The sequence below is a fragment of the Melozone crissalis genome, unplaced genomic scaffold, assembly GCF_028551555.1.
Source record: "Melozone crissalis strain CALT ecotype California unplaced genomic scaffold, PUWL_Pcris_2 ptg000013l_1, whole genome shotgun sequence".
In the NCBI taxonomy this organism is placed as follows: domain Eukaryota; kingdom Metazoa; phylum Chordata; class Aves; order Passeriformes; family Passerellidae; genus Melozone; species Melozone crissalis.
The window spans coordinates 37,932,499-37,958,241 of NW_026535791.1; the positions used below are offsets into that span (position 1 = coordinate 37,932,499).

Here is a 25,743-nt window from a genome sequence, read left to right on the forward strand (position 1 = left end):
TAAGCATGGAAGAGGTGGTACAGGAGCCTGTCTCAGGTACCAGCTCCCAACCACTTGTGTGGGATACTTTTCAGCCAGATTTATTCCTTTATCGGTTCCATCAAGAAGCCACAACAGCACAAGTGACTGAGGGAACAGAAGAATGAGAGTGAATGGCCAAGCATCAGGCTGGGAAACTGCTTCTTCTGGAGGATTTGTGTTGTTTTATGCTTACACAGCAATAGCAAGAGCCAATGGGAAAGGAAGGGAGACAATGGCAGAGATTAAGTCACATCCACCTCATTCAAAGATCATCTATTCCCAATATTCCCTGAAGCCAGTCCTCCCTCATAAAGGGGGAATAAGGAAGAGTCTCTACTGAGCCCCAAATGACCTCACTCAAAACACTGAAGTGCCTGCCTTGCCTAATACAATTTGACCAAACACATCCTCTCACAGTGTAACTGGTAGGATGATTCCTCCTCTCCACATGTTGTAACTCAGGCAGGGCTGAAAGAGGGAGTGGGTGAAATCTGAAACATAGTGACTAAGGTAATTGCTGCAACTGAAATTTAAACAGTTCGTGCGCAACTCTAATTCATACTTTGAATAGAATAATTTAACATTAATTAGAGAAAGAACAAACAGCCCAGTACTTCTACATTCATGTCAATGCCTGTACTAGAAAGATATTAGGTCATGTTGTTTCGGGTTCACTTTGGGATGTTTCCACACAAAACAGAACTGCCTGACTCAGAGAGAACCCTGCAGCAGCTGGAGCATTTCATTTACAGAAAGATGCATGCTCAGATAGAAAAGAGATTTGAAGCCCAGAATGGGACTTCTGGGTGTCATCATCAGGCAGAAGATGTAGCAGGTGTCCTCTGCCTTCTCATCCTCAGTGCATTAGGCTGCATATGAAATCAAAGGTGATCTCTGGCCAGCTCCACATCCTGACAGGCCTGACACATGAGCAATATGAGGAATTACTCAGGCTGTCAAGACCGCAAAAGCTTTGCCAGGTTTCAGATGCAGACCTTGAAGCACATCCATACTGGGAGTATTCAGAGTAGAATCTGCTGGAGCACAACACGCCCATGCAAATCTAGCTAACTGGTCAAATGTTCATGGAGTCATAGAATGGTTTGGGTTGGAAGAGACCTTGAAAGGCCATCTAGTCCAATCTCCCTGCAATGAGCAGGGTCATCTTTAACTAGATGAGGCTGTTCAGAGCCCCATCCAATCTAACCTTCAATGTTTGCATCAGTGGGGCATCCACGCCTCTTGTGGGAGAGGTGTCACAGTGTTCCCCCACTCTCATTGTAAAACAAACTTTTCCTTATAGCTAGTCTGAACATACATACCCTCTTTTAGTTGCCCTGTTGCTACAGGTCCTGACAAAAAGTTTTTCCCCATCTAGAACAGGCTGTCCATGATGGCAGGGATTGAGTCACTAATATGGAAGTATTTGAATAGATTAAGATGTGGTGCTTAAAGACATGATTTAGTGGAGGACTTGGCAGTGTTAGTCCAACTGTCCAACTAGCACACTAAACATAAGAAACCTGAGAAGAAGCAAGGATTAACTTTAAAATTCCAAAATTCTCAATATGCTCAGGTTCTGCAGAGTCTCAGTAAGATGCACAACTTTATTCTTAAGCTCATGTCCTAACACTACAGTTGTAATCATACAATTAACAAAATAGCTACTTTTTGAAGACTGTCACCGAAATTAGGGTTTTTTTTCTTTTCATGGTATCACTTTCAAGTCTGTTAAAGGTTTATTGGCACACCTTCCTCAAATCCTGGGTTTTCCTGCAGAACCTGCCCTGCTACTTGGCAGTGCACATAATTTATACACACCTGAACAATATGTACCTGCTAATTAGATGAGTTGTTTGTGGTACTTTGAGACCAAGGCAACTGAACTAGGAAGAAATTCTCAGGGCCAGTAATAAATGTTTCCAAATTATAACATACAGCTTTTTCAGTGAATGGGATGTGAAATATATTGAGATTTTTTTGTAGCCTAATGTCTCAAAGTATACTAGGAATAGGACATATGAAACTTCTGTTCATGTCAACATGCTGCCAGAAATACAAGCTTCTCCCACTGAGATGCACTAGCAATGAAAAAGAGAAGGAAAACTAAACTCAAATGAATAGTGAATTAGATATTAAACAAGTGAACAACCATCCTGTCAGTATAATTCTCTCCACTGTAGTAAGATCAGTCAAAGTTTTACGTAATTTAAAAAAAATCTGATTATGGCAGTGAGACACCATCAGCATTCTAAAAAACTGAAGCACATGGTATCTAGACATCAAAATGTAAAATTTTGACTCATGATTGAAAACCAAAGTGGGAAGCAGATTGAGTTACATGCTACATTCATACGGTACAGCTTTCACTTTTTTAATACTGTGAATTTTTAAGGCAGTGCTCTTCAGATTAATTTTAGTACTTGCAAAAAAATCACATGGATCTCTAAAGCTATTAGTGAGCTAGGAGACAATGCTGATGGTACCTAAAAAAATGGGGAAAAAAAGAAGTACCCCTATTTGCTAGCAACCCTCTCCCACTACTAGAGAAGGAACAAATGCCAGCTCCACTTCAATGAAGAATAATGTCTGACAAATGTTCAATAATAATCTCATCAGACCTGTGAAACAACAAACACACAAACAGAAGAACTCTCAGAAGTCAAAATCTCCATTGCTTTACAGTGAACTCACAAACACTTTGTCTGCCAAGGTGACTCTAAATAGAAACTTACCTGAAGAAAGCAAAGTGATCCCTCAGAAATCAACCAGGTTCACACTTATTACCAGCTAAAATGGCTGAAGGAGCACATGTCAGACACTACAAACAAGGCATCTTTCCAAAAGACATTCTCTGTGTTTCTGGCACTCCATAGTTCAGGTTCTTTTGCAAACTTGTATGTGAGCATGAAAGCTAGAATACCTTTGAAACCTCTGATCTCTGTTCAAAGTTGAGATTTTCCCTTAACAACTTCAGCAAAACTTTTATTTTAGCCTTTAGATAGTCTTTTTGGTTTGATGGGTTTTTTCCCCCTTTATGTAGTCTTTCAGGTTTGTTTGCTGTTGTTGTTTTTGTGGGAGCTGTTTTGTTGGGGTTTTTGTGGGTTTCCTTGATTTGTTTGTTTGTTGTTTATTTGTTTTTATGTGGTTGGGGGTTAGTTTGGGGTTTTTTGGTTGGTTGGTTGGTTTTTGGTTTTGGGGTTTTTTTCTGCTCTTTGCTAAACAGTTGCACTGGTACTGCCACCGTGGCACCTACTTATGCTGAACAATGAATCAGCAGAAAAAGAAGAAGAAAAAAACATGCCTAAGTAAATGTTTGCACATCAGTTATTTGAGTAAAGGAGGCTCAGAGACCTCACTGCTGTCTACAACCACCTGACAGGAGGGTGCAGCCGGGTGGGGGTCGGCCTCTTCCCCCAGGCAGCAAGTGACTGCCTGAGAGGAAATGGCCTCAAGACGTGTGCCAGAGGTTCAGTTTGGACACCAGGGAGAAATTCGTCATGGAAAGCGAGATTAGATATTGGAATGGGCTGCCCGGAGAGATGGTGGAGTCACCGTCCCTGGAGGTGTTTAAGGACAGGCTGGACTTGGCACTCAGTGCCGTGATGTGGTTGACACTCGGTTGACACTCAGTTGACACGGCGTTCGGTCATAGCTTGAACTTAATGATCTCAGCTGTCTTTTCCAATCTAAGTGATTCCGTGATTCCGTTTGCGATTAGGAGGACGCCGGGGACCCTCGCACAGCCGCGGGCAGGGTCCGAGGCCGCAGCCCGCGGCCGGCCGGCACCCCCGGGGCGGGGCGGGGCGAGCCCGGCGACCGAAGGTGCCCTCGGCTCCCGCCGCCGCCGTACGTGGCCGCCACAGCCCCGGCGCGTGGAACGCGTCCCTCCCGTGATTGGCTGCCTGCACAGCAGGCCCCGCCCGCCTCGGCGCCCTATTGGTCAGTTTAGCTCCGGTGCCGCTCGCGCCGCGGGCCGCCAGGGGGTGCGCGTTCCCGCGGGCCGGTGGGGCGGCACCGCGCATGCGCCGCCCTCCCGTGGCCTCTCGCAGCCTGTCCCCACCGGCCCCGCGCCCCGGTCTCGCGCCATGGCGGCCGCCGCCGAGGAGCCGTTCCCGTTCCACGGGCTCCTGCCCAAGAAGGAGACCGGCGCCGCCGCCTTCCTCGCCCGCTTCCCCGACTTCGACGGGCGGGGGGTGCTGCTAGCCGTGCTGGACACCGGCGTGGACCCCGGGGCGCCTGGCATGCAGGTAGAGCGGGGCGGCGGCGGCCCTGAGTCACGGCCGCGGCTCTCAAGGAGCTTCCGGGTCCTACCGGAGCGACCCCGGCAGGACGGGGACGAGTACGGGGTCGGCCATGGCACTCGGGCGGCCCGAGGCAGCGGTGGCGAGAGCGGGGGAGGCCCCGGAGGGCTGTCCCGGGGACTGTCCCTGTCCCGGGGACTCGTGGTTTGTGTTCGCTCTCGGTTCCCGCCCCGCACGCGTGAGCGGGGCTCGGGTGCGGGAGGGCGGGGAGATGCCGTGGCCGGGGATCCGCACCGGTCACCCCCGGGGCTGCTGCTGTGCGGATCCTGCTCCTTGCCCAGCCGTCCGCAGGCGTGTCACGGCACTTGGATCTCCGGGGCTGCCTTCTCGCGCAGAGCTCATTATAAAAGAACGCTTTGTGTTTTGGTTAAACCTGCGTTACTTCGGCAGTAGGTAGCTCGAGGCTACGCACAGCCGCCTAGGTGTTTTACATGAAAAGTGTATTTATGGCACAATTTGCATACCCATCTTTCTCTTTGTATTTCTCGTGCGTTTTATTGCAGTAACAGTCTGTATCAAATTTGATTCTGCCAGCTATTTTTTTGATCTGCCAACTTTATGTCTCCGTGTCGGTTTTGTAAATTTCTGTGTGTGATGTCAGTTTGGGCATTTCTCAGCACTTATTTCTTGTAACCTTTGTCTCTTAACATTTCTTTATCTTGCAAGTTTGCATGTGGCCCTTTGTGTCACTGCTGCTTTAGATTTTTTGTCAACATGTTATGTGCGAGTGATGGTATAAGAGTCCGTGGAAGAATGATTCGGAGTTGTATGCAACTCACTTGGACGCTGAATCCTTTGTTTTGTTTTGACTAAGCAGGGCTTGTGTTGGTTTCCATCCTTTCTTTGGTGTGGAATTGACTCCTAAGTGACCTCATTCAGGGACCTGACCCTGGCAGATCATTAGTTCCGTGTTCTGAAATGACTCCTTATGGGATGGGGTTAGACTAGAGGATGAGTTAAGAGGACGGGTTGGATGGAGGGAAGGAGTAGCCAGGTGTCACTTCGGTTGATTTAAGCTGAAATAAAGCTGGTGCTTTTGGTAAGAAGTTGTGGGTGAGTGGAAGAGTAATTGGAAATCTTAATGAAAGCTAGCCAAAAGGAAATCATGGCAATACCATGGGCAGAGCAGAAAGTAATGGAAGACAATTAGGAAGGTGTGAATATAAATTGAATGATGTGCATAGTTCTGAAGTTTCACATATAAAAGCAAAAACCCCTAAGTTTTTAGAGGTTATGAATGAGTAGTGGTCAACAACAACCACAAAACCTTGGTATGAATTTATTGGCAGTAGTGAGAAGCTTTGTTCTGATATAGGTAACCCAAGGCTCATAAGGGGTATTTATGAAGCATCATGATCTCTGTGTTGACCATATCAGTTTTCTCCAACTTTCTTTTTTTACACACAGGATAAAATTTTGGGTAATGCAGTAAAAGATTTGTAGAAGAAGTAAAAGATTTGAAGAGCAGGATGTGTAATTCACATTGCAGTGGGTGAGAGTAAGTTTGCAGGGTTGTCAGAAAAATATGTAAAGAAGTTGTGTGATCTTTTCACACTGCCCACTTAATAGACCTGGCTTAAGGGGCTTGCTAAAGTACAGCCAGGGGATACTTACTACACAGGGAGTTATAAAGGAGGCAAAGGCAGCACCCAGTCCAGAAGAGCTTTGTAGGTGTTTCTTCAGCAAAAGAATGTTCTCACTCTCTGGAGCATTTGCCAGTTTACATTTTGGCTCAGTGCAATGAATCAGTGTCCTGGGCATAGGCAGTGACACAGCATAGCTGTACTGCAAGAAGTAGTTTCTAACCTTGGGACAATTTTTGAAATTTTTTTTTACACCCATCTTTCCTGCTGCTGCTTTTTCTTACTGTCAGTCTTCTTGTCAGTTCCTGGCCTGGCATAGAGTTAGATCTATAAGATGTTGAATCAGTTGCTAACCTCTAGCAAGGTTAATTGATATTACAACTTTGAGTTCTGGTTAATGACAATGATTATTACAAGCTAAAATGAGCTACTGTGATTTGGATATAGTGGAGTTCTTAATCAAAACAAAACAGTTAATTTCTTAGCTGCTGCATAGTGTTTCATTCCTGGGTAGGGTTCTTTGCTTGTTGATTCTGTGACTTGGTTTGTAAACATTGATAGCACTGTTTGTTTTCTTTCTGAAGGACAGAAAGATCTGGGGACAGAGTTTAACAGGGAAATATCATTATGTTTCTGTTCTTCCCTGGACGCTTGCTGCTATAGAGAGAATAGTTAAGAAAACCTTCTTAGATCTGTTGTCTGTTGATTGGCTTTCTTTGATACATAAAATGTTATTCTAGCTTGTACTTACTTTCCTTTTCTTTATGAATCTTTGGAACCAGTGCCTTCTAGGGAATTTCTTTCACCTCTTCTTCCCTTGCTTTTCCACCAGTTGACGCCAACTGTAAGGTTTAGTTTGTCTGCTTCTTTCATGTGAGTTTTGCCCTCTTTCAGTTCTCTTGGTAGAATGTATTTCCTGCTGTCTGCCAAGTCATTGTTTGTAATTCTCATTAAGGCAGAGTGACTGATGCAATTTTAGATGCATTTAATGAAGTGTTGTGGTTGTATAGGTATAGTCTTTGCTCAGCCCCACCCTGTCCTTTCCCTGTTCCTATTGTGGCCTCTTATGTTTCATGATAGATAAGTCAGTTCATTTTGCTTCTTGCAAATTTATTTATTTTGTAAAGTGGCATTTGGAATTATTATTTACTAACATTAACTTGTGCTTTTATGTGACATGTTTTTAGCAATAGCAACTAGTTGTATTTTACTTGCTTTTCAGCACTGAGTTAAAAAAAATTGCTTGGAAATGATTTTGTTTGTGATGATGATGATCAGCTGTCCCATGACCAAAGTGCTGAAGAACTTGTTCATCTCTTGTGGCTGCAGTAGCTGACAGTTGGAGTCAGTGATTGTATGGGCTGGCAAAAACAGGCTAAAATACATCTGGCTTTCCTTTTTCTTGTGTTGTGATTGTCAAAGATACTGGTGCTCCTCTACTTCTATTATAACCTGTATGAGTTGCCAAGATTATGCGCACAGATTAATTTTAGTGTTCTCAGTTTACTAACTTATCTGCTTTACAAAGTCAGAACTAACATGTAAGTAGGATTTTAAAACTTCAAGCAGAAATGTATAAACAGCAAAGTAGTTTTCAGTTTTAAACTACTAATTTGTTTTTTAAATGCCTATAGGCAAGCTATAATAATTAAGACAGGATTGGGGATTTTTTTTCTAAACACAGTATAAAATATTTTTAATTGTATAAAAATATTTTTTTTTTAAATTCTAATGCAAAAGGTACTAGAATGTACCTTCTGTCTGTGATCAATTCATTGTTTCAGGACTCTTCTGTTGACATGAGGGAATTGATCAAGGGCACTTGATTATTTTTATTATAATTTTAAACTCAGAATGACAAGATTTGCAAAAGCAAACTGAGCTGAACTCTCGAGTTTCACTCTGGCGTTGCTGCTGGTGGGCAGCGTGCCGAAGGGCCGCTCGTGGTAGCAGGAGCCGCCGTATCGTTTACTTGCGCTGAGTTACCCTGAACCTGTCTGGATTGCGGCTCTTAGGAATTGAGCCTTACACCGGCTGAAACTCTCAGGGTCTTGTGTCTGACTGAAAGACTCTGATTTCTTGGTTCTGACAGTACAAACTCACATGCATGTATGGGCCTGCTGGGTTTCAGCTATGAGGCAGAGAGCCATAGAGTGTAGGAGGTGCACCTTGTTTTTTGGGCTAGGAAACAACTCCTAAAACTATCCAAGCTTGCTGCAGCATAAATCTGTGTTCTGGCCACCTATTGCTGTATAACTTGCCTCCTTCAAGCAAGTCACCTTGGATTACATTTTCATTCTTGTTTTCTTGTACTTTGATCACTGAATAGTTGACTTTGAGTAGAGGCATGTTGAAAAGTGTCAGGTGCTGCTAATGTCAGGATTGGCTTGCAGTTGTTTTCGTATTGGAGCAGCTCTTGACTTTTGTGTGAATTGTGGCCAACATTGAAGACATTAATTACAAATGCTTGAAAAGTGTATGGTTTAGTGCCTACACACTGTTCCCCAAGTAAATTTTCACTACTATGTAACTATGGATTGGTCGATGTTTTACCAGGTTAAGATGCTCTTAAGATTTTCTCCAGTGAACTTGAATTTCTGTGAACAGAGTAGAGTGTTGGTTTCTGTCATGAAAGTTCTTCCCTAGCAAGCCTATTCAAAAGCAGTATTTGTTACCTTCTGGAAAATGAAATTGATGCTGTTTTTATGGTTGCTATGGGTTTGGAATATTTGGGGTTGATTATTTTTATTTTTTTAAGCTGTTTAAGCCCATTTTCATTGGAGGTGTCGCTTGTTACTTGTTTGGGTTGGTTTTTTGTTGTTGAGTTTCTAGATTGTTTTTTGGATTGTATGGGTTTTGGTTGGGCTTTTGTTTGTTACTTTTTTTTTTAAGCCGTGAATTTGAGACCATGTAAGTATGTATCCTTGTTTGCTGAGATGTGATAAGAACCTGACTGTTGTCCTTTTGGCAGCAGCAGAGTGACTTTTATGAAACAGTTTGAATGTGTTGGTAGCTTCCAGTAGCGGTATTCACAATTTAGAGCATTATTGCAACAAAATAACCTTCCATATATTATATCTAACATCAAAATTATAGATATAGAATAAAGGCAAAAATACCATATATTTAAATGGTAGAAAACAACAAATGTTGCTGCTTTTCTGAATATGAAGCTCTTTTCACTTTCAGTGTAGTTAATGTATAGAAAATACTAGGAAGATTATTGATATCTTCTTTTTTAATCAGTCTTTGATACAGAACTGTAAAAATATGTATGTGTGATCAATTCATAGAATCATAGAATGGTTTGGGTTGGAAGGGACCTTGAAAGGCTGTCTATTCCAACCTCCCTTCAAGGAGCAGGGATATCTTCAGCTACATCAGATTGCTCAGAACCCCATCCAGCCTGACCTTGAATGTTTCCAGGTGGATGGGGCATCCACCTGGGCAACCTGTTCCAGTGTTTCACTGTTCTTACAGTGAAAAGTTTCTTCCTTAAAACTGGTCTGACAGTCTCCTTTAGTTTAAAGCCATTCTTCCTTGTCCTATCACTGCCTGTGCCATGTAAAAAATTGCTTCCATGTTTCTTATAGGCCCTTTTTAGGTGCTGGGAGGCTAGTATAACATCTTTCCAGACTCCTTGTAGAAGTATTAGGTGTATATAGCTGTAGCTGCTAACAGTACAAATGAATTCAAACACAAAGCAGAATCTTTGAAAGAGGAAAAATAAGGTAATAGTAACTTATGTCCCTTTTAGGTTCCTTTAAGCTGAGTTAAGAGATTCCAGTTTGTGAGAGCTTGTAATTCAGCACCTGTCATTTTCTTACTTGTGCATTCATTACTATAAAATTTGTCCAGAATGAGGGGTCACAAGCAACGCAGCAAATGATATGACAACAAATAGTAGTTCTTGCAAATAGCTTTTTTGCAAATTTAGGCTTGGTTTTAAATTGAGGCTGCCTGTGCTTTGTTGATAGTGTTTTCACTTTTTTCTCTTCTAAATCCTTTTTTGAATTAGGAGAGGATTTGTATGAACCAGAATGAGGGACATGTTGTTCTTAGTTATTTGAAAATTTATTTTGAGTTCAAGTTGCTTTTATGTCCTTCAATTAAAGGTTGGGTGTCTGAAAAAGCTAGTTGATATTTTTAACAACAAAACTTTCCTGATTTGTGTGCTAAGGTACTAATCAAGTACATTGCCCAATTTTTCTGTGCTCATATTTTCAGATTACAACTGATGGGAAACCGAAGATAATTGATATCATTGACACTACGGGCAGTGGTGATGTAACTACATGTACCATTGCAGAACCTAAAGATGGAGAAATTACTGGTCTTTCTGGAAGAACTTTAAAGGTGACTATTTGGTGGTACAGAGACACCACTGGACATCATCTTCTTTGGTTAACAGCAAATTTAGCACTTGTTTTGGTTTTTGCAAAACTTACTTCCTTTTAACCAGATGTTGTGGTTTAAATCTGGCTGGCAGCTAAGCACCATAGAGCTGCTCACTCAGCCTTCCCCAGACAATATGGGGAGAAGAAAATCAGAAGGGTGAAATTGAAAAAACTTACATGTTGAGATAAAGACAGTTTAATAGGTAAAACAAAAGCCTTGCATGCAAGCAAAGGAAAACAAGGGGTCCGTTCACCACTTCCCATAGGCAGGCAGGTGTTCAGCCGTGTCCAGGAAAGCTGTACTCCACACAAATGGTGACTTGAATATAAATGCCATCACTCTTAATGACTCCCCTTCTTCCTTCTTTCCCTGGCTTTATATGCTGATCATGATGCTGTATAGTATGGAATATATCTGTGGTCAAGTTGGGATCAGTTGTCCCAGCTATGTCCCCTCCCAAATCCTTGTGCATCTCCAGCCTGCTCACTGTTTGGGATGGGTGAGAGAAAAAGCCTTGACTCTGTGCAAGCAGTGTCCAGCAGCAGCTGAAACATCCCTGAGTTATTAGGAGTGTTCAGCACAAATCCAAAACAGCCCCATATCAGCTGCTGTAAAGAAAATCAACCCTAGCCCAACTGAAACCAGCTAACCAGATCTTACCCAAACCTAATGCTGCATTTGCTCATCTTTGTGTAGATTGCTTAGTGTTTTTTACACTTTTTGTATGTCTTTATTTCTAATTTATTCTGTAGCTGAATAGGGGTGTGTACAGGGCTTTTTTGGGGACCTGATAATAATTTAATTATTTGTTCAAACCAGTATCTGATACAGCTTTGGAAATTGGCTGAAGAAAATGTGCTAATATATTTTAAAAATATCAGACACAGTAGTGTCTTTAAAAGTGCTAGTATTTTCCACATTTGCATGAGCTACAAGAGGAATTGTGTTAAGCTCGTAGTGAATCGATTTAGAGACTGAAAAATCTGTGAGGACCTGGTTGTAGACTCACTGAATTTTCACTATGCATAGCAGAAATGCTGTAGGGTTTCCAGAAAGGACACAGTCTAGTAGAGGTCTTGGGTACACAGAACTGATGTTGCTAACATGTTCTTGATTTCCTGATGGGATTGATGATGTGATATGGGGGCATCACATCTTTGGCTCTCTCCATACTGTCAGCTTTCTTCATAATTTTGTACAGAAGATGATTGTAAGGCTAAATCTGTTGCTCTTTTACTTTTTTTACTAGGATGGGCAGATCCTGATATACAGAGTCTAAATTGCATCAAGTTGTGAAATGAGATATTCAGATGTTTGTCATGGCTTCCAGCCATACTTGCTCATGTTAGGTTTCACTTATAGTACTGTTATTTCCCCACACCCAGCAAATTCAGTAAAGCTGGGGCTTTGTGTTTTAAAAATAGACTATCAGAGCAACTAATGCTTAAAGATGTTCAATGGCAGTGTCACATGAACTGATACTGATTTTTTGGGAGCTGGATTGAAAATGCCATGTCATGTTGTTGGAACAGTGCAGTAGTTACTGTTATGGAGACAGAGAATTAAATTGGCAGTATTTGCAGATCTGTTCTGCTAATCTGTCTTACACAGTGTTGGGGTTTTTTGTTTGAGGACTTCTTTTAATGCCATTAGTTAACCTATTTCTAAATGTACTTTTCTGTAGATTCCAGCAAACTGGGTAAATCCTTCAGGCAAATATCACATTGGCATAAAAAATGGTTATGATATCTATCCTAAAGCTCTTAAGGAGAGGATTCAGGTAAGGATGAATTATCTTTTCTTTCTGGTATATAGTCATATTTTACAGTTCTGTTTCTTAATTTTGTTAGAACACTACAGCATGTGGTTTGCTAACATACTTGGATTGCTAACCAGCACTTAAATGGTATTCTCTCTGATTTTTATTGATTCCATTTCTTCTGTGATTTTTTCAGAGCAACAGGTGGATGGCTAGGAAATCCTCCTCACAATGGTCCATTGAGGCTAGAAGTACAGAAATTACTGACAGCCCCTTTTTTAAGTTGTATGGCAATTTATGCTTATTTATTCTATTGTATAAACTTTTTTAGCCATTGTCTCAAATCAGAATTTTCAAGTTATCTTTATAGACTTCATACTTTGACATATATTTCTTAGCATGTTGAGGAACCTCTGATTTTATTTTGCAGAAAGAGCGCAAGGAAAAGCTCTGGGATCCTGTTCACAGGCTGGCTCTAGCAGAGGCCTGTAGGAAACAAGAAGAATTTGATGCTGCTCATAGCTCTCCCTCACAGGTTTGCATGAAGCCTAATTTTATGAACTTGTTCTTTGCAACAATTTGTTTCTGGTTGACAACATTAAAATGTTTCATTAGATGAGTGAAAGAAAGATACTTGTGAGTATTTTGGCAGGTAATTTGCCAGTGTATCTTCTGATTAATTTTGAAAGTCTTTCTATGCATGGTTGTTCAGTTTGCTTAGTGTTGTTTACTTTTGAGAGTTGGTGTCAAATATGAAAATAGGATTACTTCAAAAAATTTGTTGGATATTTTCAGTAAGTTTTGTTTTCAATTTAATGTGCAATGTTTTGAGACCACCATATTTGCTGTGTTCAAAGCTGGAATTTTCTAAACATATTCTTTCTTGTGTAAACTGTGTACTATTTTAATGAAGTACCAGAAATGCCTCAGATACTACTTTATCATTTAATAGTCTTTAAGAAAATAATGGCTTTAAATGTTACGTTTACAGAAATTAGAAGTAGTTGTACATAATAGGCCAAAAATGAATAGTGCACTGTTGAAAGCCAGTTAACTTCTAGATTTTTGTTACTCCTAGGATAGTCTAACATTGCTGAGAAAGTAATGGAAAAAATGTATAGCACTAGAAAAGAACGTAGGATTACCCATCTTGTAATAATTTTGGAAATACTCTAATTTAATTTTGTTTGCCGTGTTAGGTAAATAAGCTAATAAAGGAAGAACTTCAAAATCAAGTGGAATTGTTGAATTCTTTTGAGAAAAAATACAGTGATCCTGGCCCAGTATATGATTGTGTAGTGTGGTATGATGGTGAGACCTGGAGGTAAATGACTAAACTTGTCTAAAATATCTTGTTCTTTACATAAAACACTAGCTTGCATCAAAGACTTGTTATCTTTTATATCTGCCCTCTTTATAGAGGTTTTAAGTATTTTTTGTTTTAAAATAGTTGTGCTGTATTAGTTGAATTTCTTGACAAAATTCTGGTCCCAAATGAAGATGGGATAGAATAAAGTCTTATTGAAGACAGTGTGAAATGAGTGTAAGCTTATGGGATTTTTCTTCTGAAGCAGAATAAAACTGTTTTGACTATCCATTGGTGATGTGAAATAAGACAGAACAAGTGTCTGTGCAGAGACTTCAGGATGTAACATGGCACATTTCTTTACTGATAATGTGCTTCATACAAAACAGTAAAACTTCAAATATTTGTGTACAAGAACTGAACATCTACCATTAGTAAAATTTCTTCCTTGAACTTCCCTAAATTTTCATACTCTTGCTTTTCAAATACAGAGTTATTTGAATTTAGCACTGTTGTGAAAATAATTTTATTTAGATAACTTCATAGTTTCTGAATCTTTTAAACAATCAAGTTTTAAAGTAGTTGCTCAAAGAACTATTTAAAGAAACCAAAACACAGAACCAAACTCTTGAAGTCTTTTCGCTGTGCTCAGCTGGAGAGGGTAGGTAATCTAAAGTTTGCAGCAGCTGGGACATTGCCTTTTTTTGTTTGTTTGTTTTTGTCAACAGAGCCTGCATAGATACAAGTGAGAGTGGTGACTTAGCCAACTGTACAGTGCTGAGAACCTACAAAGAGGCTCAAGAATATGGATCTTTTGGAACATCTGAGATGCTGAATTATTCAGTGAATATATATGATGATGGAAACCTCCTTTCTATTGTGACAAGTGGAGGTAAATGAAAATAATCTTAAAAACATTTTGCTGCTAAGTAGGTATCATGAGAAGCAGTAATTGTATTGGATCTTGTTTCTGATACTTGGAATGGCTTGAGGCAGCTGTCGTAGTACAGCATTTGTTATTACGACTTTTAAGATCAATACTCATATTTCCTGAACTAAATTCTGTAATGATAGCTCATTACCAAACTTGCTTGCATTTTTGTATGAAATATTGTCAACTTTATGTACATAAGCATGAATACATAGAATGTGCCCACTTAGGTATTCTTTAACATGCACATGTATCTTAAAAGCTAAACTAAAGAGAACCTTCTTTCAAAAAACCATTTTTGTTATGTTTGTTAAATGTAGAATGATGATTGATTTTTAGTTGCTCTCCTTTGTACTTGTTTACTTTAAGAATCTGAAATATAATACCCATGATCAAAATGGGTATTGATCTTAATTTAGGTTTATGCAAACTTTTTTGTTATGCCAGATGTCACTATAACTGTAGCTCCAACCACTCTGAACCTGTTTTAGAGTATTCTTTAAGTAATCATGGTTTGTTTTGGAAGCAGACTGGGTGGTTGGGATGGTATGGATGCATTTGCTTTGAAAAATGCTCTTCATTCCTCATGAAAATATCCCATCTCAGTAGGGCTACATAAGCAGTTCAGATTTCTAAATAGATGGTAACTTATTTGAGATGTTCCTTTCTGTGTTTCTGTGCAGTTCTGTTTTCTATTCTTAATGCCTGCTACCTGAGTTGTCTCAGGTGTAGTATTCATAACTTTGAGTAGGAAGTGTTGAGCCTTCAAAGTAACTTTTAAGTTAATACTTTGCTCCTCTCTTTCTGCTGCCTCCTTTCTCTCCTTAAAAAGCTTTTTGATTTGTTGAACCTCATACAATTAGCCTCAGCCTATTGATCCAGCCTGTCCAGATCCCTTTGTAGAGCCTTCCTATCCTCCAACTGATCAGCACTCCTGCCCAGCCTGTCTGCACAGTGACTGAGGATACTCTCAATCCTCTTGTCCAGACCATCAAAAAATATTGAACAGGTCTGGCTCCACTGCTGATTCCTGGTGAACGCTGTCACCCTTTTGGTATCAGCAGCACTGGTGACTGGCCACTGACTGGATTTATGTGCTTACAGCTCAATAAGTGAAAACTAATTGAGCTGTAGCATATTGAATTCTTACAAATGAAGTCCACTGAAAAAACATACTTTTCCTTTGCACAGGAGCACATGGGACACATGTGGCTAGTATTGCAGCTGGATACTTTCCAGAAGAACCAGAACGAAATGGTGTGGCTCCTGGAGCTCAGATTCTTGCAATCAAGATTGGTGATACGAGACTGAGTACAATGGAAACTGGCACTGGTCTCATAAGAGCTGTGGGTGTTTCACTGAATAAATTGTTAATCTCAGCTGTGTGATTTAAGTGTAGAATATTGTGAAACTTCATGCCCTACTTGTTTATAGGCTTTGTTTTATGGTTCTACAGTATTTCCAACAAAAATACCAAAAATTTAAAAAAAACCAAGCTACTCCCCCCAAAAAAACCAAACCCTTAAGCAATAAATAACACAGCCAAAACACCTAAAACCAACTAGAATTTATTTTAAAGCCTATTGTAAGACTAGTGTTTTAATATAAAACAAGACTTAGGTTGCATACAGCTCTTAGAGTTTCTCCAGGCTAACAGACTTGCAGTGTCTGACTAGCTTGATGCATGAGAGCAGTTACTTGCATACTTGTGTTGTCAGTGTATCTTTTATAGTTACTCAGATCTAGAATAGAGGCAAGTATCTACCTATGTTTGTGTTACCTCTTTTTCTTAAGAGTGAGGAAAAATAGGATTCCTTTTAGTGCTGAAAGACCCAAGAGCTTTTCTGTGTAATGAATTGATAAGGAAAGATTTTACTCAAGAAAAGGATGTGAAAAGACTATGTTGTGGTCCATAGGATATTTTGATGTAGCAACATGAACAGTAACTTTTTTGCAACTTTTTGTACTTCAATCAAACTGCACAGGAAAGGAGAATTTTATGTTCTTGAGACAATAGTAGTGCTGTCTGCAGTTTTCTCTTAGGATAATGTCTTGATTTATAGCTGGGAACATGGAAAGAATAAGGCTTTTCAGGGAACAGGTTTTATAATTTTCTTAGTTCTTTGGGAAAATAACACTTATCTGGCTGCAGTAAATTATTTTCTAGATTCAAGAGATTTATCTGTCTTTCTGAGATACATAGCAAATCTATTTAAGCAGATGTTTTCTGTCATTCCTGAAGTCACTTTCATTCTTTGACTAGCACATATTTTCACTTCCATTTTTACTTTATCAGATGATAGAAACAATAAAATACAAATGTGATCTTGTCAACTACAGCTATGGAGAAGCAACACACTGGCCAAATTCTGGGTGAGTAGTACTGTGGTTAAAGTATTTTAATTTCACAGAGGTAGAATTGTATTTGTTGAGTTTTCTGTAAGTCAGCTAGTGGCTAAGAGTGAACCATTCAAGCTCACATGATTCATAAGTTGGAAACCGTGCAGTATAAGTTTTAAACTGGCTTTGAAAGAAGTAAACCCATTGAAAAAAGCTTTTCATTTATAATATGTATATAAATATATCATTCACAGATTTATAACACATACACAAATAATATTTTAGCATAATAAAGAACTTTTATAGTTGCAACACCACATGATGTGTGAGGTATTTTTTGAAGACCTAGGATCACTACATAATTTTCACTGCTTTTTGAAACTAGAAGATATTTTTGTGGTCAGCTTCTGTACTGGAACCGCCTCTGCTAGGTGTGGGAAGCAGGCTGCATAAGCTTCCTTGTTTGGTGAATGGTCAAAGGTTGTACTAGAAATGGGAGCTTTGTCCTGGGGAAGAAAGCAATATTGTTGAGTAAATGATTCACTTCTTTCTCTTTCTTTAGGAGAATTTGTGAAGTGATTAATGAAGCAGTGTGGAAACACAATGTAATCTATGTTTCAAGTGCAGGAAATAATGGTCCTTGCCTTTCTACAGTTGGATGTCCTGGTGGAACTACATCTAGTGTAATAGGTAAATAATTCATTTAGGCAAGTTTTTTGACCTTATTCAGCTTCTGTCTTTTCAAACTTCGTACTTTTGTACCATGTTTGATTGCTGAACTAAAATCTAAAAAAATGCCTGCTGTGCTACAAGGTTAATTCTGAGAGAAGCACTTGCTCTATGCTTAGGTATACAAATTTAGATTGTTATCTTCATACAATTCAACACCTTACATATGTAGAAAAGAGGTGGGAGGCAAATGATCTTGATTTAATGTGGCTTTGTATAAAATTTGCAAAAGAAATGTTTGGTCTGATTTAGTTGAATATTTCAGGATTACTTTTTCAACTGTAACTATCTAAGCACACCACTTTGCTCCAACCCATAGCTGCTGGTAAATGCAACTTAGGAAAATATGGTTCTAAGTTGGATTCTAATTAGTCTTCTGGGAAGTATTGCAATGCATTTTGAATTGTAAGAACTACAGTTTTCGATCATCTGTCTTCATCAGATACTCTAATTTTTATTTTTAGTGGAACAGATGTTTTTAATTTGGATAGAAAATAACCCCATGCTAGGATCTAGACAAGCCCTCATGTAGGGGAGGAATTTTTCCAGCTGCAGTGTCACTGCTGTGCAAGTCTATTACTGTCATTAAAATTCTTTTTCTGATAGGCTAATATATTGAGTTATAAGATTCAGCAAAATGTCTGGCGTTCAAGGGTAACTTCCTTAGTCTTAATTTTTAAATAAATCCTTTTTTGTCTCACTGCTTCATTACACAAGATGCTTTTTAAGTGTCAGAATTCTTATGCAAGGAGACCAGTATGTAAGGAGACTAGCATGAAATCTTGGAAGCTGGAGAGCTGCTATTCCAGGGCAGCTAGTAGAATTAATGCTGATTACTTTCTGGAAGTTAATCTGCTATTAATTCTCTACTGAGACTGAGGGTTGGAACTGGAACTAACGAGCTCTTTTCAGGTCTGCACTGGCTTTGCTCTTACAGTGCATCTACTCTGTCAATTCAGCTTAGTTGTATCACTCTAGAGACAGTGTGATTATTCACTCTGCATGCCAAGTAGTTTGCTCCTGTCCTCCATCTGGAGTGAGCCAGATAGAGTTTTTGTTTTTTGAGGGTAAAGCAAAATACAGCTGACAGGTTGGCTTAGTTCACACAGAGACAGCCTTGCCAAATTTGTCAGCTTGGTATGGTAGTTTTGTACCACCATGGTAGTGCTTGTGCTGTAAACAAAATCATAGCTGCAGTGTGCATCCTTGGCATTCTCTTCTACGATTGCTACTTTATCAGGCTTTGATGCAGTCATTTACATACTCTGTGTGCTTGGAACGGATATCCAGTAAAGACTGTCTCCTGAGTGAGATGTGTGGATATGGTCATTTGCTCCAGGGAGTGTAGCTGGGAGCCACGTCAATATGAACCAGTTCACATGGATTGCTCTGACGTGCAGTTGTTGTAGTTTGTGGCAGAGCAGTGTAAACAGAGGAAGGAGGTGCAGGAGAGGGAGAAGAAATGTATGAGTTACCTGTTGAGAAAAAAGTGTAGAAGGTTATATTCCAACTGAATAAAAGTGAAACTTGGAATTTTGCATGATATTTTACTATTATACAGTGTGCACCCATCAGCATTGTTACTGCATAGCCTTGCAAAAATATCTGGATTTAATGAGATGGAAAATGTGTGTTTCCATTTTAAATGTCAAGCAAGAATTCTTCTCATAAAGAGTTAAAACCACAGAAGAATTTTATTTTAGTTCTTAATAAAAATTTATGTTACATCTAAAACGCTTGAATGTTTTTTACAGGTGTTGGTGCCTACGTGTCACCTGACATGATGGTTGCTGAATACTCTTTGAGAGAAAAACTGCCAGCAAATCAGTACACTTGGTCATCCAGAGGGCCTAGGTAGGTTATATTCCAAGAAAATTGATTACTTTGGGGTTCAGGTGATATAACTCAAAAATCTAAACTGGGTCACTAATACCAAAATGAACGTATTTCTTCCCTGTGAAAAGAGCATAACTAGCCTGCTCTTCTGGTAACACTTTTATGTATTGGGATCTAGAACTCCTGGAGGAGAGGGAATAGCATGGACCTGCCTCAGCACAGCCTGTATTTTCCAGAAGAGTATTTGGGTGCAGATCTATTCAAAGATGATAAAAGTTACTGAAAGGTTGTTTGGAAATTTGTTTAGGTTTTTTTTGTTTACTTTTTTTCTATAGCATTTATTTCATTAGGTTAGTGTGGTGAAGTTAAATGTGCTATAAGTGATGAAGATTAAAATAAATACTGTTACTGCAGTGTTGTTAGTTCTGTGACAGTGACATTGCTGTGATGGTGTAATTTACTCAAGGGTGTTTTTGGGTTCAGTAGAGGTGTGAGTGGGCAGAAAAATTGCTTTCTGCCTTACACTACAGAAAATTTTCTGAAATATGTGTGAAAGAAATTTTAAGGGCAGTGTAAACTCCAATTTTTATTTTATTTCTTAGAAGCATCTGATAGTAGTGTGATAGACAAACAAAAACAATAGTAACATTTTTTCTTGAGTTCTTGCTTGTGTTTAGACTTTGGAATTGTTCTCTAGCTGTTCTGGTGTTTATATTTACCAGCAAGTATATTGTTTCAAGAATCTTACGATGAAGGATTGTCGTGTTTTGTGTAGGGAAAAGAGAAATGTGCTCTCTGCCTTCAGCTGAGAAAGGAAGATTGATTTGTAATTAATTTTGATAGACACACACACACACATATCACTTTTTGTGTGCTTAGTCACTGTGCCCTGTAAAATAGTCAGCTGAAAGGCCATGTCTGGCCGAAGGAGGATTCTCCTTGTTTAGGGTGCAGTATGCAGATGACTGGAGAGCTCCTGAGGTTTGCTAGAGCAGTCTTGATGTAGGGATCGGTCTGTCCCAGTAAGCAGTAGAGGCTTTCAGGCAGATGTGCTGTGCACTGCTTGTCCCAAGGTTTTGGGATGCAGAACCTTTTTATGGGTTTATATACAGCTATCATAAAATATGTCCAGATGTCAATTGCCATTTCATACTTGGAATATTCTGATTTCAGATGTATTTTAGACATATGAAGCTGTTAGTGTGGGATATAAGCACCCTAAAATATCCTGCCTCTCTACAGAACTAAATAGCTCAGGCACAGTGCTGTCCTTATTCAAGTAGTGCAATTTTTGTCTGTCCAGAGCAAGAAAGATGGAGCATATCTGGCTTACAGTGTTGAAGACTAGATGTTATTCTAACTGTGCCATAGGCACACAGTTGCTCTGTTCTTAAATATGCATGTGAAAGAAGAAGTGGGGTTTAGGGATCAGGCCCAGCTGATCCTGACCTATGTCTTGACATTACTTTTTATGTGTTCTCCCCTTGCCCTCTTGTTTCAGGCTTGTAAATTCAAAACTTAACCTGGTAGTGAACTGTCAGCATGCAAAATTAGAAGTCTAGGTTTTGGATCTTTTCTAGCCTTCCTCCTCCTTTTACTATTTTTCTTTAGAAGTAATAACCATTGAATAGGCTATGTGGAATATGAATTTATTTTTTGAAGTGCTTAAGAGGTTGGTTTGTGTGCATTTTGTAATTCAAATCCCAGAAAGTACTCTGCTGGCTAAACTCAAGCCTTGTGGAGAATATTGAAGGAGTGGAAAATTTAGAAACCTCTCACTGTGAAACAGGCACAGCTGATGATTAACATGACATTTTAAATTGTTAGTTGGTGGCATGCTTTTTCTTGGGTTTAGTGGATTTAGTGAAGTAAAATGCAGTGAGTATTCTCTAAAGGGAACTTTTTTTTAATGTACTGACAACTTTATCTTAAATTGTGCAGAAAAAAAAAAATTGGTGTTTTAACCATTGCTTTTTAATGCTAGCACTGATGGAGCCCTTGGAGTGAGTATCAGTGCCCCAGGAGGTGCTATTGCTTCAGTTCCAAACTGGACTCTGCGAGGAACACAGCTCATGAATGGCACATCCATGTCTTCTCCCAATGCGTGTGGAGGCATTGCGCTAGTGTTGTCAGGTAAAGTGCTACAATGTTCAACATAGATGCATCATCTAAAAGAGGTTAGATAATTTTTCCTCTTAAAAAAATGCTGTCACTTTCAAATATTTTGTTGTATCTAGTAACACTCTTATTTTTAATTTCAGGACTCAAAGCTAATAATGTTCATTACACTGTTCATTCTGTCAGAAGAGCATTAGAAAATACTGCAGTGAAAGCTGAAAACATAGAAGTATTTGCACAAGGACATGGTATTATTCAGGTATTTGAAAGCAAAAAAGCCCAGTATAATATAAATAACTGCTGGTGAAAAACTAACACATAAAACAGCCAGAACAGCTTTTGAGGTGATCTCACTCAGTTTGTTCCATGCTACTTGATTCTCAAATCTCACTGGGGAAGAGGAAGGGAATGTAGTGGGAGGGGAGGAGGAATGAGAAGGTTCTTCCAGTTTCAGCATGCAGGTACTGTAAAATAAATGTGATAACTGGACACATTCTTAGGCTGATCAAAAAGATCCATGGACATAAAAGTAGCATGTAGGTTTTTATCACCCACATGTGGATTTAGGCACCACATGGGCACCTAGATTCTGTCCTAATGTCCAAAAATGTTTTTAAGTATTGTCAGAGACAGCTGAACTTGTTCTGTCCTGACAAAAACTGGGTCTGTAAGTTCTGGGCAGTGAAAACAGATACCCACGCTGGTTCACAGAGAAGCACAGCTGCAGTTGTACAGTGACTTTGCTGCAGGCCTGCACTGAACAGTCTGAGTGCTCATCATTTCCTGTGGGCTTCAGAGTCGTTTGGAAATCTGTGATGTGATCCTGTATATGGTAAAGGCACACTGACTGTCTCCCTATGCATTAGCTTATGTTCTTACACAGCTGGGCCTGGTTCTTGCCTACAGTCACTTCTGTCCTAGTCTAATAGAAGTACTAAGATTTTTCTCTTGTGCTTCAAAATGCCAGCTATTAAATGCTTAGTCAAAAATTCAAGTTCTGGAGATGCTAGAACCTAGTAGGTAATGCCTATTAAGCACATCTGTAATGCTGAGTTTGATACAGAAGGCAGCAGTGGTTGTAGCCATATCAAATAAAAAAATAGAATGAATAGAATGACCAATCATACTTGGTGTTTTAGTGGCCTATGAATAAATCATGTACTAAAATGTGATTAGAATTGATCTTGGAGACGAGGTGTTGTATGTCCACTTGTCTCAAAGGAGAGTGCCCTAATCTTCACTGGTGAAGGTACCTTGCTGTCAAATAGAAGAGAATTTAAGATTTTTGTAGTCAGTAAAATAGCAAGTGAGGTGGAAAGGTGTCTTTTTAAAACAGGAAGATGAATTTTTTATGTGAGTTGATTGTCACATCTCATGTACTTAAACCCAGAGCTGGATTTCATGACCTGATTCTTTTACTTTGTATCAATATATGAGACTTGTATGGGTATTCCATTGCCTTTTTTGTTAATTGCTCAGCTTCTTATAGTATAAGTGTTTTGAATGCTTTAACTAGTGTTGCTCCACCTATGAAAAAGTCACCTAAATTAGAATAGTAGGTTTGGGCCTTGAAGTCCTCTTCTCCAGTGTAATCTCTGAATAGGAATCTTTTTGTGTATTTGTAGCAGAGGAGACTTGACCTTGTTTGTTTTTTCAAATGTTCTTGGCTTTCTGGCTCTCTGTGGCCATTGCAGACTGTGAAAATTGCCTCAGTTTCTATACTGAGTGTCATGCAATCGCACAGTGCTCAGATAGCATGTGAGGTACTTCACTGTTTCTTACTGTGCTTGCTAAACATTTCATATTGAGGAGAGTATGCATAAATTGCTATTAAGTTGAAATTTGTTAATTTAGAACTTGCTCTTTCTAACAGGTTGATAAAGCCTATGACTACCTCATTCAGAATTCATCATTCGCAAGTAACATCGGCTTCACAGTTACTGTCGGCAGCAACCGTGGAATCTACCTCAGAGATCCAGCCCAGATAGTGGCACCATCTGATCATGGGGTTGGCATAGAACCTGTCTTTCCTGAGAATACAGGTAGGGAAAGAGCTTTAGTAGGTGGAGGTGCAGAGAAACACAAATGTCAACTTGACACAAAAAGCCGTAATATGATGAGTGATAGGAGTCTGTACTGTAAAAGGAGTCAGTGTAACCATAGTTTCATGGTCAAGGAAGATATGCAAAATAAACAACTTTTCCTTTTCAACCTCAGACTTACATGCAGGGCTTTCGTGTTGTTTGGGGAGACTTGCTTCAATGCTTTCTCTCACTGAAAAAAAGAGATCTCTTTGTTCTGTAGAAATTTAAAGTCAAGTTGGGGAGGCTTTGGAGAAACAAAGAGTAACCATAGATCCCTGATGTTTCATGAAATTACACAACTTCAGGGTTTGTGTTGTAGATGACTTTTGGTGAAGGTTGATAATTGTTCTAAAGATGAGAGCACTTACCCAGAAATTAGTTTCTCAGTTATTTAAAGACTATAAATTCTAGATTTAGAATTTAGAAGGGCAATACAGGAATTTCTATGGATTAGATTTAGAAGGGCAGTACAGGAATTTATATGTTTTTTATTACTAAAAGGGTAAAAATAAGTTGTGCAGATGAAAATAAGGTTTAACCTTTTTTTCTGCAAACCCTTTTGCCCTGCTTTATTTAATAAAAATTGGAACTCACTGAGACTGAATTATGTTGTATTTAGAAAGGGAGCTGTGTGAGAGCTTGTTAATGAGTTTATTCCTTTCCTGAAACCAGTGGTCATCAAGAAGGTTGGCATGTGACAAAGGGATGAGTTTATTTAGGGGCAGAAAGGGTATGAATTAGGGCAGGTTACTGACTCTGAATAACTTAATTGCTTGACACCTTCCATTGCAGTCAGTGCATTTTAAATTTAACATGGCACAAAATAATTGTTCACTAAACTTCTGCAGGAAATAAGCCATCTAAAAACAGGAATTTGCAATGAATGGTGGCACTGGTGCATAGATGTTGTTTCCCTAGTTTTCCCTGTTACCTGTTTTCCCTAGTTATTTCTGTGCTGTGTCTGGTGTCTTCAACAAGACTGAGTTTGAGAAACTGTAAATAAGAGTTTAGAGAGGCTGATGGCTCAGTTTGTTGAAACTCTCTTCAAGCTTTTATTGCTTTTGCTGTACTTATATTAGAATGTTCTTTTCTCTGCTTAATCTAGATATGATTAAATGTCTGAAAATTAAGATAGGACCAAAACAGAAAAAAGAAATTGCAAAGTGTCATAATTTTTTGAGCAGGAGGAAGCTGCTGATAGCTAAAACATTTCAACATTTCAACTGCTCTGGATGCTTTTCTGGAAGCTATGCCTTAATGCATAGCATTTTTGGCATAAAAGCTAATTTGCAGAATCTGCCAGAGTGTTTGCCAAATCTGACTAGATTATCATAGTAATTTTAGTAGACTTTACCTCTTACTTAGTATGCTTTATAATGTATTTTGGTAATTAGCATAGCATTCAGAATCAATGTGATTGCTTTTTATTGTATTTCTCTGCATTAGGCGACAGTTTATCTGTAGAAGGAAGTTTATACTTGCTTCCAGACTATATTGTGGGTAACTGAAGCCTTGCTTAGCAGCCTGCCTTTGGCTTTGTCAGGGTTGGCTGTTTCAGGGGAGAGGAATTTCAAAGCTGGATACCACCTTTCTTTCACTGCCTACTGTTGCTGTTCTTTTTTTTGTCAAGTTAAAAGAAGTAATAAAGAACACTCCCTTTGTGCAGAATCAGAGATCCAGGGGCTCTAAGGAATTGGTTCCTATTATATTTTACCAATGTGTGTATTTTAATGGCAAATACTGTCATAGTGCATTCTGTGCACATGTTTGTGTTACTGAATTGATTTTATAATTTGTTTATTGACAGAAAACACGGAAAGAATATCTCTCCAGCTTCATTTAGCTTTGACTTCTAATGCATCATGGGTCCAGTGTCCTAGTCATTTAGAACTCATGAACCAGTGTCGACACATAAATATTCGTGTGGATCCACGTGGCCTGAATGGAGGAGTACATTATACAGAGGTATGGAAGTACTGGTGTTCTGAGCAGGACCTTGTGCCCTTGTGTGTCCTTATGGGGTCTCTATCAACTTTTTATGGAAATTATATTTAAGGAAATAAAATCTTTGAGCTTTACAGAACATGAAGTAGTGCTACAATGTATTTTAGTCTATACAGACTGAAGCCAGGGTTCAGCAATAGTTGGGCTATGCAATGTTGCACATGTAGCACATGCCTGTAGAACTTTGAGTATCTCTGTTTGAAAAATAAGAGCATATAGTAAACATAAGCCAAATGAATAACTATTGATTAAGTTTTTTCCCTCTGGTGAAATGAGTCAAAATGGGAAAAATATTTTCTTTTTCCTCAGTGATTGTTGGTGTTTTACTGT

General features: G+C 39.2%; 1 protein-coding gene across 2 annotated transcripts in view; it reads left to right on the plus strand.

Moving 5' to 3' along the window:
- Positions 1-4,064: 4,064 nt before the first annotated feature.
- Positions 4,065-25,743, plus strand: part of TPP2 (tripeptidyl peptidase 2) — a 49,293-nt gene continuing 27,614 nt past the window's right edge. For both annotated transcript variants that reach the window (XM_054271652.1, XM_054271653.1), the window contains exons 1-14: positions 4,065-4,271; positions 10,136-10,264; positions 11,991-12,086; positions 12,496-12,600; positions 13,265-13,389; positions 14,100-14,263; positions 15,494-15,648; positions 16,599-16,675; positions 17,205-17,332; positions 19,126-19,225; positions 21,192-21,340; positions 21,469-21,584; positions 23,199-23,367; positions 25,217-25,374. In XM_054271652.1, the coding sequence (XP_054127627.1) occupies positions 4,110-4,271; positions 10,136-10,264; positions 11,991-12,086; positions 12,496-12,600; positions 13,265-13,389; positions 14,100-14,263; positions 15,494-15,648; positions 16,599-16,675; positions 17,205-17,332; positions 19,126-19,225; positions 21,192-21,340; positions 21,469-21,584; positions 23,199-23,367; positions 25,217-25,374 (1,833 nt within the window). In that variant the 5' untranslated portion in view covers positions 4,065-4,109. The remainder of the gene's footprint in view (positions 4,272-10,135; positions 10,265-11,990; positions 12,087-12,495; positions 12,601-13,264; positions 13,390-14,099; positions 14,264-15,493; positions 15,649-16,598; positions 16,676-17,204; positions 17,333-19,125; positions 19,226-21,191; positions 21,341-21,468; positions 21,585-23,198; positions 23,368-25,216; positions 25,375-25,743) is intronic.